Here is a 16,109-nt window from a genome sequence, read left to right as displayed (position 1 = left end):
AGTGTACCTGTGGTTTATGGGAACGTATTTACGGATTAATTGTCAAATTGATATCTGAAAGGGCAAGTTAACTCTGTGCTCAATAGATGTCCGCATAGCTGCCGCGTTACCCGCTTGATGTATCGTTGAATGCAGTCGTGCCTGTATTGCAGATAAAACAAACGTGCGTATTCCAGTTTCTACTCGATCTTCACAATACTCACGAGGTCCTGGAGCAATTAGTGTCACTTGTTGGAAGCTCTTGAAATTTCAAATTATGAAAGTCTTGAAATCAGTAATTTATTGCTGCTGTTATGTTGATGCCCCTTTAATGTTGACCTTTTTCTTGAATGTGCAGTTTGTGTAAAACCGCGTTTGCGTGAACAAAAGGACTGATTTTTAGTCTTAATGCGGTTCATCACGAGAACGGAACTCTAGGGGAAGGGAGACGGGGAAGACGATGCGGAGGAGCGCAGCCCTAGATGGTATGTCATCATAGAAAGTTCGGAAATCAAAAATCCGGAAATCTTCTCGATGCCAGTCGTATGTTTCCCGTAGTGCAAATCTATTTTAGTTCCTTGTGCTAATGTAGGTCGACAGTAGTTTAAAACGAAGTTTTCAAAACATTCCAGAACGAATCAGACATTTGTTTTTATTTTTTTTGTAGCGGCCCTGTTCCGGTACAACGTGTTCTCCACTGCGTATCTAGCACTACTCTTCTTCAACCCGGTTCTATTCGGGCCTAGTGCTAGCAAAAAACGTTTACGTGAGTATGGTGGCGCACATTATGAATTGCAGCCCTCAGGACTGCAACGTCACAATTTTCGTACTGAACACTCTCGCATAGTTTTATGCAGGCAACACTGTTCCGAAGTAGACACCAACTTCGCGTTGCCCATCAAGTATGGCGACGAAACTACATCGCTTGCGCATAGCCCCTGTGTCTAACGAGTAGGGATGGCACGATATCGATATTCTTGCCGGTATGTTAGATATTTTATGTATGCGATGGGGGGGGGGGGGGTACCGATACCTTTAAAATATCGATGTCACAGGGCGCCGGTCTACAGGGCGCCGTGTGGAAACCAAAATCACTCACTGACTCACTTACACACTCGCTCACTCACTCACTCACTCACTCACACACTCACACACTCATACACTCACACACACACACTCACTCACACACACTCTCACACTCACACACACACTCACACACACACATTCACACACTCACTCACACACACTCACACACACACTCTCTCGCACTCTCACACACACAGTGGACAATTGATACAATACAGGATACTCGAGCGCCAGTGTTGCCCGCTAAAATGAGGGTCATTTCACATCAGGCGTCGCCCCGGCCGGTTTCATCGAAATTTCAACAACAAATTATTTTTTAGAGCGACGTATTACACGGTGCTATGTTGCGTGCTATTTATAAGCAACAAGCTCTTAAATGCTCGTTGCCCTACTCTGTGGAGTCCCCCAACGTATAAAGTCTATCCCATCAGGAGGTCCTGTCTTCTACCTTTCCGTCGTAATCCTGGTGTCCGGAGCAGCGTGTCTACAGCACTCGGTCTACCAGATTGTTCTTGCCTCCAAGAAGGACACAGGAAAAGGGGAGCTTTGTTCCGATACGGAACAGTCTCTCTCTCTCTGGGGCTTGCGACGCGCAGCTGGACTCTCCGTGCTTCAGGGTATTTACGTGTACGGACTGGACGCTGCTGTGCTTCTTGTTGCGGTGCTCGTCCTGTGGTTCAGAAAGGAATCAGGTAAGAATTTCTCATACGCTGCAAAGTATCGCAGCATTTGTCCAGCTGTGCATCGCTTGCTGAATGCTTGCTGAATACTGAAACACAGGAATGCCGTTTTGAGCAGCTGGCGTTGCTTTGTCGGAAGAAAGTCTACGACCTAGTCATCTAGTCCAGACAACTGGTCCATGACCAGAAAGGCTATGTTAAAGGCTAGAAGGTTACACGTTAAGTTTGTCTGCCTATAGTATGGCGACATGTTGCACGCGCCGCAGGGTAGGACTGCTGATAAATTCTGACAGGAATCCCCGACAGACGGCGTTGGAAGCAATGTTTATCTCCCCCCACATTGCCAGCGTCCTCGGCCGGGATCGAACCCGCTTTCTTGAGCTCAGCAAGGCAACACGTTACCGACTGGGCTACAGAGGCCGGCGCAATGGTAATAGACAGGTAGAAAATTAAGTAAACCGATAACGCAGTATGAAGGGGACTGCCTTAGGACAAAGGCCGTCGATATTTCGAACAAACTGTCGTTGTGCTCTGGACACCGTCCTCATCATTGCCATTGTATTGCCATTCATGCCTTTCAGGCATGGTATTGCATGGCATGCCTTCATTAACATAATCCCCTCCACGCTAACAAAGCGGCCCTTCACCTCGGTCGTAAAAGCCTGAACGGACCGAACGGAGGTCAGTTCGCATGAACCTTTAACGCGTCATCCCTTACCCACTCTAAACTCTAACCCTCTGAACCCACTAACCCTTTAAATACCACGCCAATGATGAGGACGGCGCCAAGAAGAGGAACAGTATTTGTTGGAAACATCAGCGGCTCACGAACTGAGGCGCTTTCCTTCATTCGTAATGGTCAAATGAAGCCACTGTTCCTATGGTTATTCCATGGAAGCAATGAAAGGTTCGTACATAGAAATATACGTCAAATGCTGCTCGATCTAGCGCATAAGCCTAACTTAGACACCTAACATGACTACGAGGCCTATGAAAAGTGACTGACTGTTTTACGAACGATGCACAATAGCTTTGTTCTGTGTCTTCCGGTGACCTCAGCAATACTTCCTTCTTTTCGACAACGTTTTGACATGTCGCCCTACTTCTAGGAACTCAGCAAGCCGTCGTCCCCCATGAGAACGTTGCAGCCAAGGTCGTACGCCGGCGTTATCATCCCATGATATTGCTACTCGCCAAAGCCCTGGTGATGTGTACGATGGCCACAGTGGGGATCCTTCACGCTTCCCTGGCATCGTCCGTTTACTTCTTTTCCTTCCTGTGGGTCGCAACGCGGGTCGCCTGGAAGTGCGACCGTCAGCGAGTGTTCAGGTTCGGTCGCCTGCTCCTCATGAGCTACACTTTCGTCCACGCCCTTTGTCTCTACGCCTACCAGTTTGATAGATCACAGAGGCTCATACCACCCGAAGCACTCGCTGCCCGGTAAGGGAGCATTTCAATGTTTCTATAGATGCCGTTTTCGCTGCTTCCGGTACGGTGCAGAAACGACATCCGGTCTCACAGCTCTGCCCCAACGACTGTGCCGATTGATACAGTTATCGCTTCTGATTTGAGGAGAGAGAGGGCCGTATACGCCTTTTTGTGGCAATTCAAATTACCAAAAAAAGGCCCGCGCTTTTCAATAGAGAGTTTTAGTATACCGGCCATAGGCTACCGATGGGGCCGGTATTGACGTCATGCCTTCTCTGCGCAAGCGCGAGCGGAATACCGACCTCCCGGTCCTACCGGCCGCCGGTCGGAGGGGCGAAATACCGCGCAGCCTACCGCCAGCGTACCGCTCGCTTCACCGGCGAGACCGACTGCAGCGCCGCCGCTCTCCTTCCCGTCTCCGTGCGTCGCTACCGGTGAAATGTCGCGGTAGAGTCGCGCTATACTAAACGAGCCTGTTATACCGGAGCCGGGGACTGCGGTAAGCAAGTCCACCGGTAGCCGCGGTACCTACCGGGCACCGGTAGCGGTATACTAAAACTCTCTATTAAATCAGGAATGCGAAAGACTTGTTTCTACATGACGGCTGGTTCCGAGCGTCCATAATCGCGGAAGGACCGGAAGTCTTCGTGCACGGCACGGGAAGTTGTGGCGGGGGCTTGTTTATGGTTACACGAGAATGTCATGTATTGAATTAGGGGTTGGCAAATTATCGGTAGTTGTTGAATTGAATTACAACAGTTGAATTGAAATTACTACATAACTGTCACAAAAAAGGTGTACACCTCCCGTTTCAACAAAACGGAATGCAGAACGATGTCATGTCAGAACATGTTTTAAGTGTGTGGGTCGTTCTGTAGTGTTGTCATTCAGACTCTAAAAACAGAACTTCACCGCATTGCACGCTCTGCATCAACCATTGCCACAAATGATAGGGTTATCGCTTCTGGTTTGAAAGAAAGAGTGGGGCGTACGCCTATTTGTGTCAATTTAGATATATAATTGACACACAAATAAAGCGTACGCATCCATGCCTCTCCGAATAAGAAGCGATGGCACTATCGTTCGTAACAATGGTTGGCGCAGAGCGTGCTATGCGGTGAAGTTCTGTTTTTATAGTGCATAAGGAAATGATCCCCCAGTGCATTAGTTGTTGTAACTTTAAACAGGCAGTCTGGAGTCTGTGGGATGTCTTCGACTTTCGAGAGTTCTATTCGGCTAAGTGGCAGCTTCCCTGCCGAAGACTAATTAAGCTAACTAAGGCTTAATGTTAGTTGCCACATTCAACGTTTGCCATCCTTCCTGCCTTCCTGTATCTATAGGTGGCGCTGGCTGTGCTGCTGGTTTCTTGACTCATCGGAGCAGGCGGCGCTTCGAGTCCTGCGACAGGAAATTCATTTAATTCATTTTCGCGGCGATGTTAGCGAAAATAGGGATTTGTTCCTTCCATAGGCCCATGTAACATATATTTCCTATGAAAGCACCGACGCTATTGGTCATTGCCTTATAGTTACGTAATGAACGCAGCAAATTCGATGCGGCAGAATGAGACGGGGTGCAACATATTCAGGTCACTTCCGGGAGTCCCGAAATGTAAATCAGACCGGAGAGGGTTCTTAAACGTATTGGTTACCACAACTTATGCAGTAGACTGTTTACATAAAGGTAACTGAGGACAGTTTAATACGGAATCGGGGACTTCGATGTGCGGCAGAACAAAACCCGAAAACCGGCAGCGAATGCGCTGGCCATCAAATTCAATTAACTATTTCAATTAACAAACATCAACTAAGCGCAAACATAGAGGGAGTATATGCAAGGTTGTATATGTTGTTGTATATGGAAGGTTGTTGCAAGGGAGTATATGCAAGTATATGCAAATTCTGCGTTTGCAATAGGGCGCGCTTTCTGAATCATACCTAGAGCAGCACCTTTGATACCAGAAATACCTTGCAGAAAATACTTGCGGATACCTTAGAGAAACTAGGAAAGAAAATCGGTTATTATAACTGGGTGCGAGCTGCCAATATCAGTTTCGGTCTTTTCTGATCAGCTGCCGCGCACTTCCATTTCTCAGAAGGGGACTTAGTGCAATGCCGTCCGGCTTACAGGGATTTTGGGAAGCCATCTACTTCCCCGAAACACACGAGAAAGACGTTCGCGAACAGCAGGCTGGTAGGGAAGTTCGTAATCTCACCGCTAAGTTCACGTAAGTTCGCACTGGACCTCATGGTGGCTTTCCTTTCAGACTGCTAGGGTTGACGGCATTTCGGAAAGCCCTGTGCACTTCCGCGAACATGGCAAGAAGGCTCGACACTTCCCACTATAAATTGGAGTTCGTCGATCAGCATTGGACGGTGTACGCTCAGCCGGTTGCAATGTTTGTGTTCTTCTACGGAGCGGCCGTGCTGACTCGTCTTCAGATCGTTCGCCCAGATGTAAGCACTAACTATTTGAATGAGTTTGGAATCCACATGGCGTAAAATTCGCGCGCAGAAGGACGTATGCTGGACGTCACTGTGACGAAATTGTGACGAAACGAGGGCGTTCTCTCAGCACCAGGCTTCGTCAGCTGCAGAGAATATACGCGAGGAAGAGTTTATTTATTTATTTGTTTTACCCCAAGGGCCATTACGGGCATTACATGGGAGTGGAAAAAAAAAAAAAAAAATCTTGCAACTGCAGTACAACTTGCAGTAGTTGCAACTGCAGTGCAGTTACATACAGTGAAAAAACAGTAAATACAGTATATAAAATACAAATAAAATACGGGGAATATTTTGCAATGAGGAGAGAAAAGAAAGAAAAGAAAAGTGGACATTATACGAAAAGGGTTAGTGCACCATTGAGCAACACGAACATACTTAATATACTTTGCAAGTAAACTAAAAAAAGGAAAAAGAAATCAGTTTAGCGGGCATATGATGTTCATAAATGACTGGTGGTCGTGAGTAGTGGCTATGTGTTCTGGGAGATCATTCCAAATGACTATGGCGGAACAAAAGAAGTGTTCGAGAATGCGTTTTGTGTTACAGTGAAGACGCGTACGACTATAATTCCCGAGAATAAACCGTGCAGCACGGTTCTGAACCATTTCCAGTTGGTGAATGAGTGATTGTTGCCCTGGATCCCACACCGAAGCGGCATACTCTAATTTAGGAAGAATTAGCGTTCGGTAGCTATGATCTCAAGAATGGCAGGTCACGAAAACTCGGCGAGTGCCGAACCTCTCGCTTCGGGTAAGGTGTGCTACAATTGTGTGTACGATTGTGTACACAACGTTTGTACAGTTACAATGCGCAGACTTCGAGCTCTCATTAACACATCGAAGCCTCATACACGCTGACACAGATACACATTCGCTCTGTCGTCATTGTCTGTTACATTTTCCTCCATGCCCCCTGAATGATCACCAATCGCTAGAATTATGAGAGATCACGAATGATTAAAGCAGGCTCTCGACCTTGCATTCTGTTTCACTACGTCGGAATCCATTTTATTCAATTTTATTTTAAATAAAACACGCAACATTGTGTGGTGACCAGACAACGGTGTGAAAGTTCAGTAAGCTTGTGGTGCGTGAACTCTTGGCGAAGTGAACTGGAGACTCTACGATTCTGAACGATCCGCAGTCGATACTGTGGACACTTGTGTACTTCACATTAGCAATCAGTGCTGTCAAAGGTTGCCAAAGTATGTGCCATACCTTACAAGAATTTCTTTTGTAGTTCCTACGTGGCACCCACTATCACAAAAAAAAACATAAAAGTTGCGCAACGTTCTTTCGTCATGTATTACGCCCTTTTTACCGTTCACAAGTATTCCTCGCACAGGAGTCATTTTTAACGCCTTGTTTTCTTCCTATGAAACTGTTAAGTAGGCCAGTAAGATGCACCATGCGAAGTAATTCACAACACAGAGACATAATTAGTTTAGAAACTGAATTTAAAGTACGCCGCAAAAAGCGACCGTGGGCAACGGCGGTGAAGAGCAGTACCAGACTGTGATCTGCCTGGAACCTCGCGCTGACGCTATAAGGAGAACGCTCGCTGATTGGCCTAGAGAAATGTCTGCTACTGCTCTGTCGTCAGCTACTCGGCTGTTCAGCGTTCTGAAAAAGCCTTTCTCCTGGCTGGGTAATGATTCGGCCGCTCCTTCTATCCCCAATTCTCCGGGAGAACTGGCAAAACTGGTTTACGGCGGCAAAGGGACAAGACGCTGACCCCCACTGACCGGAGAACCAGAACGAGTTCTCCCTATAACGTCATCGGTGACGCGGCATCATATTTTCTCCTTCTAGTTATACCTGGAGTGGCGAGTTAAAAGGTGAACGCGCGGAGCCATGTGTATGTGTTTTTTTCTGGGAAACAAATTGCGCACATCAAAACCTGTAGCGCTATTCGGTAAAATGACTTTCATCAGACGTCTAATATGATTCTTTTTTTTATGGCCCTCTGTTCTCCTTTAATATTAGGACAATAGTTGCTCGTATTTTGAACAGGGACTCTTCTTCAGGAGAACAGTCGTCCTGCTTGACGTTCTTCGCTTAATATTTTCGAACCGGATCGCTGGACTTTCAGCTTTTAATATGCGAGCTTTTACTGTCCCCCTACAACCTGTTCTACATTATACTATACTTCAAGCAGTGTAAAGGATTTCCATTTACATTCTCGTTTCCAGCGACGGGGTTCTGACGCTAGCATCAGGGCAGCCACCGTGGAACGTTATCGTGCATCTCCCGAGCTTAGCGGCACACCAAAAGGCCAGAGCAGTCCGCGTCGTGGCGCATCTGCAGTTTCTTTCGGGAGCAGCAAGAACGCTACACCAAATGTAATTACGCCTACTTGCACACGTAGTCCACCCGACTGTCTTCCAGTTTTTTTAATATACATTTCTCTCCCTATAACCTGAGTTGTGCGTGTTCCATTGCTGCTCCAGACCGCTTCCCCAGCAAAAGAAGACAAGGCGTCCGTTCACCCAAGTGCGGCTAGGGAAGACGTGACTAGGAAGCAGTCACCTCAAGCGATGACCGAAGAACGTGTCGGAACGGATCGTCGTGGCTCGGCCTCCAGCATTTCGTTGACGTCACACCGCAGGAGGAATTCCATATTCATGCACCAAGCGCTGGATGTGATAGTGCAGGCCTGTTCGATGCTGAGCACAGTTACACACGTTCCGACGCTGGTAACAATGATGGCGTGGAGCATAACGTACCACTCTTGGCTGACCTTCGTGCTGCTGCTGTGGTCTTGTCTACTGTGGATGCTGCCCAGGTAAGGAGTTTGTTGGACTTACCACGATTCACTATGCAAGGACAGCGATATAGCCATGGGCAGAATTTTATGAAATACACTCTTAAAAATGAGGGGGGGGGGGGGTGTCGAGGTAGCTTGCCGTTGTTGGCCGCACTCTTAGAAATGAACTTCACCACATAGCACGCTCCTAGCCAACCATCACCCCGGATGACAACGTTCTCGCCCCTGATTTGTTGAAAACGGGAGGAGGAGCCTATTTTGTGCCGTGCATAATGGCACAAAATAGGCTCCTCCTCCCGTTTTCAACAAATCAGGGGCGAGAACGTTGTCATTCGGGATGATGGTTGGCTAGGAGCGTGCTATGTGGTGAAGTTCATTTCTAAGAGTGTAGGGAAAATATTGAAATACATTTTTTTCCCTTCAACTTGCAATGCAACAACAATGCAATGCGACAACTCAAACTTGCAGGTGGGAAATTTATATGTGAAATGGGCCACCTTGTGGCCTGTAACATTGCAGACTTGGAGGTCATCTTTGTCGTTCTGCCAGGAACGCGGTTACTCCCTTGCCCTTAAACGCGAGGGAGAACTACACTATCAGAACAGAACTTCACCGCGTAGCACGTTGTGCGCCAACCACTGTCACGAATGATAGGATTACAGTTCCTGATTTGAAGAGAGGGAGGGGTGTACACCCTATTGTAGCAATAATAATAATACTTTATTGAATAAGGTACCAGCGAACAGCAGCGCCTATACAGCAGTGCACCATGTCACACCTACAGCAAGTCACAGCTTGAGGTAGCAGAGGACCTCCTGTCTAAGATGACTAAGAGGAGTGAAATAGCTGCAGTATCATCCACATAAAACAGGGACATATGTCGGACGATGCGCAATTATCGTATATCCAAATTGCTACAAAAAGGCGTACTCCCCCGTCGCTCTTCGAATCAGAAGCGGTAACCTTATCGTTCTTGGCACTGGTTGGCGGACAACGTGCTATGCGGTGAAGTTCTGTTCTGAGCGTGTAGGGCTGCTGCTCTTTCTCCCCCGCTTCCGTATAACCGTGCGAACTGTGAATTCTCGCGAAAACGATATTCCGTTTTGCCGTGCAGAACCAAAGCCGCATGCCTGAAATCATCTCCTGCTTTAGTGTTATATGCGGAGATGCTGCTCATTCTGCACTTCATCTACAATCTTAACCTCACTGACGATGAAATGCCCCTGAAGGTGAAGTCAATTGACCTGCAGCAGATCGGTCTCGTGAAATACAGGGGGCTGTCCTATCAACAGCTGGCATTGAAGGTACGTATATAGTTCACGCTATCGCGTTACGTATAATTATAGTCCACCACGCTGGGACGGCACGTTTGATTAGACCTGTCGCATCGCGTTTTCTCATTGTGCGTTTCGTGACGTACTCCTAAAAATGAGTTACGCACCATTATGCACTTGCATAATGAGTACAAAATAGGCTCCCCCTCCCGTTTTCAACAAATCATGGGCCAAGAACGTTGTCATTCGGGGTGATGGTTGGCTAGGAGCGTGCTATGTGGTGAAACTTATTTTTAAGAGTACGCGGAGATTTGCGGCATGTGCTGCATCATATCTCGCACGAAATCTTCATGTGAAACAAAATAAGCTAACCTTCCTTTCCTCGCATATGATAAGTGTGACCTGACGTTGCTGCCTCTATACCAATCTGCATGACTCCAAAACGCTGTGAAATGCGAGGAATGCCAAGGAAATCGGTTGGTTGGTACAATAACAAGGACATTTGACTTGTCTTGACTTGTTTGATAGATTTTTCCATTGCGTGGGCAATATCGCGCAGACGGACGGTGCAGGATGTGCTCTTCTAAGCGAGATATCCCCCTTGTTGTCTTTCTGTTATGGTGGTCATCGCCATCAATATTTCACGACATATTTTATGTGCTGTATGCTCGACCAGATAAGCATAGACCGTGGAAGAGAAAAAGACCTAGCCTGCATTTCCCGGGGGAGCAGTGGCGACACTTGGATATGAACGCTTTCCTCGCCATAAATGTGCTTATAGTTCGAGCAATGCCGCATTTTGAAACGAATGCGTGAGGTTGCATACCGCAGCGGTACTACGACTACGTGTTCTGAAAAGAAAAGAACGCTGTGGCAGAAATTAGTCGTAAAGATTCCATTGTCTCGTGTCCTTTCTTTTTCATTTATTTTTTACAATAGCCTTGTTCAAGGAGCTTGCGCAACACGACTTAGGGCGTGTTCTTTTTGTTCAGATCCTGTTCACTGTGGTTTTCTGGTTGACGCTGCGTCGTTACATGGACGAAAGAGAGACGGAGGCGCAGCTACAGCAGGAGGCATCCGAACGCGGGCAGCATGCCGCCGTTCGTTATGAGCCCTCCGTCCCAGGTATACAAACTATTTTTTTTAATTATCTGATAGTGCTGCGAAACGACTGTGGCCATAAGCGGCGTACGGACGTGGACAGATCGAGAGGACCGGAGGAAGGTGTGGATGGTCAGGGGGATTAGTATGTGCCCTGGGCCGACTTCAGAGGCAACTGTGCCGACATTCGTTTGGAAAGTCTGACGGAAAAAACACGGGGAAAGACTTCAGACAGCGCAGCCGGTGGGGGGTTCGAACCCGCACCTGTCTCTGCATGGAAAGCGGTACCCTCTATGTCACGAGAGCATCAGCACCATCATCATACGTCGAAGGTAGATCCTTAGAAGGGTAAACCCAGCCAAACTGCCAAACTGCTTTTGATAATGGTGATCTTAAACATTGTATTAAGGGCTTGTGTCGGTACATAGAAAGGTTCAAGCAGTATATATCACTTCACCACTATGCCCCCCCCTCTGAAAAAAGAAAGAAGAGTTCTTTAGTCAGTTTTTTGACTAGATGCACTGATGCAACTATTAGTCTTTTTGGAATTAATTAGTCTTTTTTGGGGTTTGGGAGGCTTAGGGTCTGTTTCCAGTGCCACGGAACAACTATCAGGATCCGGGGGCTCTAAAACGGGGGGGGGGGGGTGGAAGCTGTACAATTTACTCCTTTGTTTCTTATATATATTTCTTATATATATTTCGTATATATATTAAATGTACTCTGAAGGGGTTGGTGTTTGTGTCTCTCCTGGAAGCAGATATATTCTGTACTCAATGCTCGTTATTTCCAATACACTCTCGATGCAGCGAACATGATTGAGAACGCGGAGGAACAAAGACGACACATACACGGAAGCGTTCAGCTATCGACTGATTTTGTTTTGACAAACAACTCTAGTCAGGAAAGTTCCGGGCGACAAAGACGATCCCTAGCGGTGACAGGTTGACTGACCGCTAACTCACGTCGTCTTTGTAGCCCAGGACTTTCCTGAAGTTGTTTGTCAAAATAAAACAATTTGCTAGTCGAAGGCTTCCGTGTATGTGTCGTCTTCGTCCCTCAACGTTCTCAATCATGTTCAGTCCCAACCAACACGCTCTACACATTCTCACACTCAATGCAACGCGGGAAAAATAACAAGTGCGCGCTTATCTCGCGATGCTCACCGACTGCGTATGTGATGGGAAGTTTCATGTCGAAATGACGAATGGATACGTCGTAATGACGAAATGTCCCGTCAGCCAATGAATGACAACGTATAGACTTTTTTTTTCGAGAGTTGCCTCACTATACAGGGTGTCCCACCGAAAAAGGGCCAGTGGCTAAAGAAAAAACTGTGTGCTCTACACAAATGGAACCAACTGTACGTGCTTGGCAGTTGTGTGGTCTATCCAAAATTTTTTTTTTTCATCGCCCCTTGTCAATTAATTAGCGGTAAGTAATTTTCTAACTTTTTAATTATCGGTTTAGCTCACAGATGTCAATGAGGAAGTTGTAGTACATGTCGAAAAAGACGCAACTGAAGTGGTTCGAGGTTGCTATGGCCTGTGGTTTCGTTTTTTCCCAGGTTCAGAAATTTGTTTCAGAAGCCGCGCGCACCACAGAGCGCTCCCCATAATTCGGCGCCCGCGCGCGATGATTGCAGTGCACTCTGATAGGTGTGCCGTGAAACAGGTGAAATATCTTCCTCTTGTGTGACGTGGCCCAAGGATGGTCTCCAAGCGCTGATCTCAAGGTCGATGTGACGCCGGAGGGCGCTGGAATCGTCGCGCGCGGGTGCCGGATTGTGGGCAGCGATCTGCGGTCCGCCCGGCATCTGAAACCCGGGAAAAAACGAAACCACAAGCCATAGCGACCTCGAACCACTTCAGTTGTGCCTTTTTCGACATGTACTACAACTTCCTCATTGACATGTGACAGCTAAAACCGATAATTTCAAAGTTAGAAAATTAATTACCGCTAATTAATTGACAAGGGGCGATGAAAAAAATATTTTTGGATAGACCACACAACTGCCAAGCACGTACAGTTGGTTCCATTTGTGTAGAGCACTCCATTTTTTCTTTAGCCCCTGGCCCTTTTTCGGTGGGACACCCTCTATAGAATGTTTTTTTTGTTTTGTTTTTGTAAGGAATATAATTGTGGAACGTACAATACAAGAAATGCACTTCATAGTCACATATCAGCGCTATTATAACCGTTCCCCACACTGCTCTGTGTCGTGCCGTGGCGAGCCTGCTCTGTGCCGAAATTCATAACTAGTAGCTGAGTAGCTGAATGCACACCCCTTTTCGATCGCTACGTAAGTCCGTCCGACGTCGCCAAAACGTCGTGTCTTGTTCGGACCACAGCCAGTTCCAGAACACTTCATTGATGACGATGGCACTCGTGCTTTACACATGCGCCATAGTGGCGACACCACAATCTAGCTTCTGTTGCGCACGCATCTGCAATCTGATTCAGAGTGCTCCACTCAGTTTGGATTCGCAAATATCACGCCCACGCCAAAATGTTGCCAACTCGATGGCCGCACCGAATATACACGGTGTTTCACCCATCTTGTCAAAACAATGTGTGGCGCGCTTTCTGTATCCGGCAAAAAAGAAATAAAAAAGAAGAAAAGAAAGGTTGACGCGGACTTTAATTCGCAAAATTTCTCGCGACTGAAAGCTGAACAAAGTTGCTCGTATGTCATGGCAGAATTTCGCACGCGATCCAGTAAATTTCAGACAAGTATAGAGTTTCAGATGTTTGAGACACGTCAGGTAAATCGCCCTGCATGTCACATTATAACCACATTTGTTAAACAAGAGAGAAACTGATGTTCTGAGGCTGGAACAACATAGAAGGGACAGATACAAAGCCTCAAATTGCCTAAGAAATCAACGATGAAAGATGTGAGTGAGAGTGAGTGGCTGGTTTGTCGTCCCTTCAGATGACGGACCCCGAAAGTCGCTGGAGAGGCGTGTTAGCTTAGCTCAATTGGTAGAGCCCTGGACCGGTAATCCAGAAGATGTGGGTTCGATCCCTACAGCTAGCTAACCTTTTCAGTGACTTTCATCTTTCATCGTTGATTTCTTAGGCAATTTGAGGCTTTGTTTGTATCTGTCCCTTCTATGTTGTTCCAGCCTCAGAACATCAGTTTCTCTCTTGTTCAACAAGTGCCGCTTGCGTCGATTTCCGTCGTATGAATGTGTGTATGAGTGAGCAAAAAAAATGTAAGAGTGAAAGGAGAGTGAGTGGCTGGTTTGTCGTCCCTTCAGATGACGCACCCCGAAAGTCGCTGGAGGGGCGTGTTAGCTTAGCTCAATTGGTAGAGCCCTAGACCGGTAATCCAGAAGATGTGGGTTCGATCCCTACAACTAGCTAACCTTTTCAGTGACTTTCATCTTTCACATGTGTTACTCTACGCGAACCTCACAGGTCGGGTGCCGAGCAGGGAAAGCATGAAGAGGAAAATCGCCCAGGAACGGGTGCTCTTCTTCGTCGATCCAGTGCGCCGGTTCTTGACACGGTACTCCGTCTGGCTAGTGGAGCTCCTGTTGCTCGTCTTCGCTCTTCACGGTGACAGGGTGGTGCTCTACCGGATCGTCTACCTGGTCCTCTTCCTCTGGTTCATATTTGTATATCAGGTACTGTCCTCCTCCTAACGGCGAACCATCGTCTTGACCGCATGTAACCACCCAAGTCCATTTTTTCCAGATTTCCTATAAGTTTTGGGTGAAGACAATGCACGCTTTCTGGCTCCTAGTCGTTATGTATTCGATGGTGCTTCTCATTCTGATCTACACGTACCAATTCGACAACTTCCCAACGTTGTGGGAAGAATATCTTCACGTGCCACTTGAAACGTAAGCGTATCCGTAAGCGTATCCGTAAGCGTATCTGTAAGCGTATCCGTAAGCGTCAGCCGTATAATGAGTAACCCCCAAAATATTTTTTTTTCTTTTTCGCTGCGACGTCTTCTGCAACGAATAAAATTCGCTCCTCCTGCGAAAGCACGATCAGTCACGTGACCTACAGAGCACCCGCGAGGCTCTGTTCCGCACGCCTTCAAAAAAATCCCTCTCCACATCCAAAGAGCGCATCGGCCATGCAGAAGACGTGTGACGCATCACGGGCTCCTGCACGTGACCAGTGACGTCAGACAGCACAGCTCAAGCATGTATAAGGGGCGCGTGAACCGAGAAGAAAAAAAAAGAAAATGGTCCTGAGCAGTTTCTACGTCACGCGTGTCACGAGTGTCTCTCGTTCGCGACTGCTTTCTCCGACTGTCCGTTGTAAATTTTATTGCGCAGTGACAATACGCCGCACAGCGAAAATATTTTGCATGGTGACTCCTTGTGGACAGCTTCACAGATGAAGCAGAATTTTGAGTGACTTCCGTGCTCCTTTTTAATGTATTTGTCCCCGAAGCTGTTTCGCGCACAGCACAGCAATGTAATGCATCATGCCGCTGAATACTATTTACACTAATAGCATGAACAGTTCTTGATGTACATGGAAATATGTATTGGCATAGAGACGTTCTGTTGAGTTACATCGGTGCAGTTGGGCTAAGCAAAGGATGCGATCAAAAGGTCAATAGATCGAAATTGTGTCAATTCTAAGTGCCGGCAGGCTGTTCGGCACTGTTACTGTGCCGTGGCATTAGAATTAGGCAACAGTGCCGAACAGCCTCTATATTGTAGCCATGACGGGTAACGCCTTTCTGTACCTCTCGGTCTCTTGAGTGGGTTTCAGCTGTTCTGAACTGCAACGTATGACGTAAATTGATATGATATAACTTGTATCAGTAGGATATGCGTTGCCAAGTGCTGTTGAACACAACATCAAGGCTTGATGAGTTCAGAACAAACTTTTAGTGTACAGCAATATAGCGTAACCTCATTAGTTTGCAGAGATCGAGAAGTTACCCGTCAAAAAGAACTCGTTATAAGAGTTAAGTTACCGTGTGAAAAAATGTGACCAAGTTAATAATGAAGTTCTTCAGTCTGAAATGTAACTCGCGGTTAGGAAGTTATTAAAAGAAAGAACGAGTTACTTCCAAGTTACTTCAGACGCAAAATAGCACTACACAGGTGCAGCGCGCGTGAGTGGTTGAGTCAGACCTTGAGGTGCCTGTGGAGGAGTGCAACACGCTTAGATCGGTTTCGTCCATGTCAAACAGTTCGAACGCTTTGCATCGTACTGCCTGTGCGCGCACAATGGTTCAGCTTCATTTTAATGGCAGCAGTTCTTACTTCCTGAATAGAATACTGTCATTGATTCAATATCACGTTTTATGG

The 16,109-nt window shown here is 46.9% G+C and overlaps 1 protein-coding gene and 1 non-coding gene across 5 annotated transcripts in view; both read left to right on the top strand.

Moving 5' to 3' along the window:
• Positions 1 to 16,109, top strand: part of LOC135366679 (piezo-type mechanosensitive ion channel component-like) — a 41,426-nt gene that overhangs the window by 280 nt on the left and 25,037 nt on the right. For all 4 annotated transcript variants that reach the window (XM_064599492.1, XM_064599494.1, XM_064599493.1 and 1 more), the window contains exons 2-11: positions 647 to 745; positions 1,497 to 1,757; positions 2,855 to 3,185; positions 5,440 to 5,629; positions 7,872 to 8,021; positions 8,130 to 8,464; positions 9,561 to 9,750; positions 10,713 to 10,845; positions 14,245 to 14,453; positions 14,524 to 14,672. In XM_064599492.1, the coding sequence (XP_064455562.1) occupies positions 647 to 745; positions 1,497 to 1,757; positions 2,855 to 3,185; positions 5,440 to 5,629; positions 7,872 to 8,021; positions 8,130 to 8,464; positions 9,561 to 9,750; positions 10,713 to 10,845; positions 14,245 to 14,453; positions 14,524 to 14,672 (2,047 nt within the window). The remainder of the gene's footprint in view (positions 1 to 646; positions 746 to 1,496; positions 1,758 to 2,854; positions 3,186 to 5,439; positions 5,630 to 7,871; positions 8,022 to 8,129; positions 8,465 to 9,560; positions 9,751 to 10,712; positions 10,846 to 14,244; positions 14,454 to 14,523; positions 14,673 to 16,109) is intronic.
• Trnat-ggu (transfer RNA threonine (anticodon GGU)) lies at positions 13,789 to 13,861 on the top strand. The gene has a single exon. It is a non-coding gene; the product is annotated as a tRNA-Thr (tRNA).

The sequence above is a fragment of the Ornithodoros turicata genome, chromosome 8, assembly GCF_037126465.1.
Source record: "Ornithodoros turicata isolate Travis chromosome 8, ASM3712646v1, whole genome shotgun sequence".
NCBI classification, from domain to species: domain Eukaryota; kingdom Metazoa; phylum Arthropoda; class Arachnida; order Ixodida; family Argasidae; genus Ornithodoros; species Ornithodoros turicata.
Note: the sequence above shows the minus strand (reverse complement) of the source record. Positions and strands in the feature narration are given on the sequence as shown.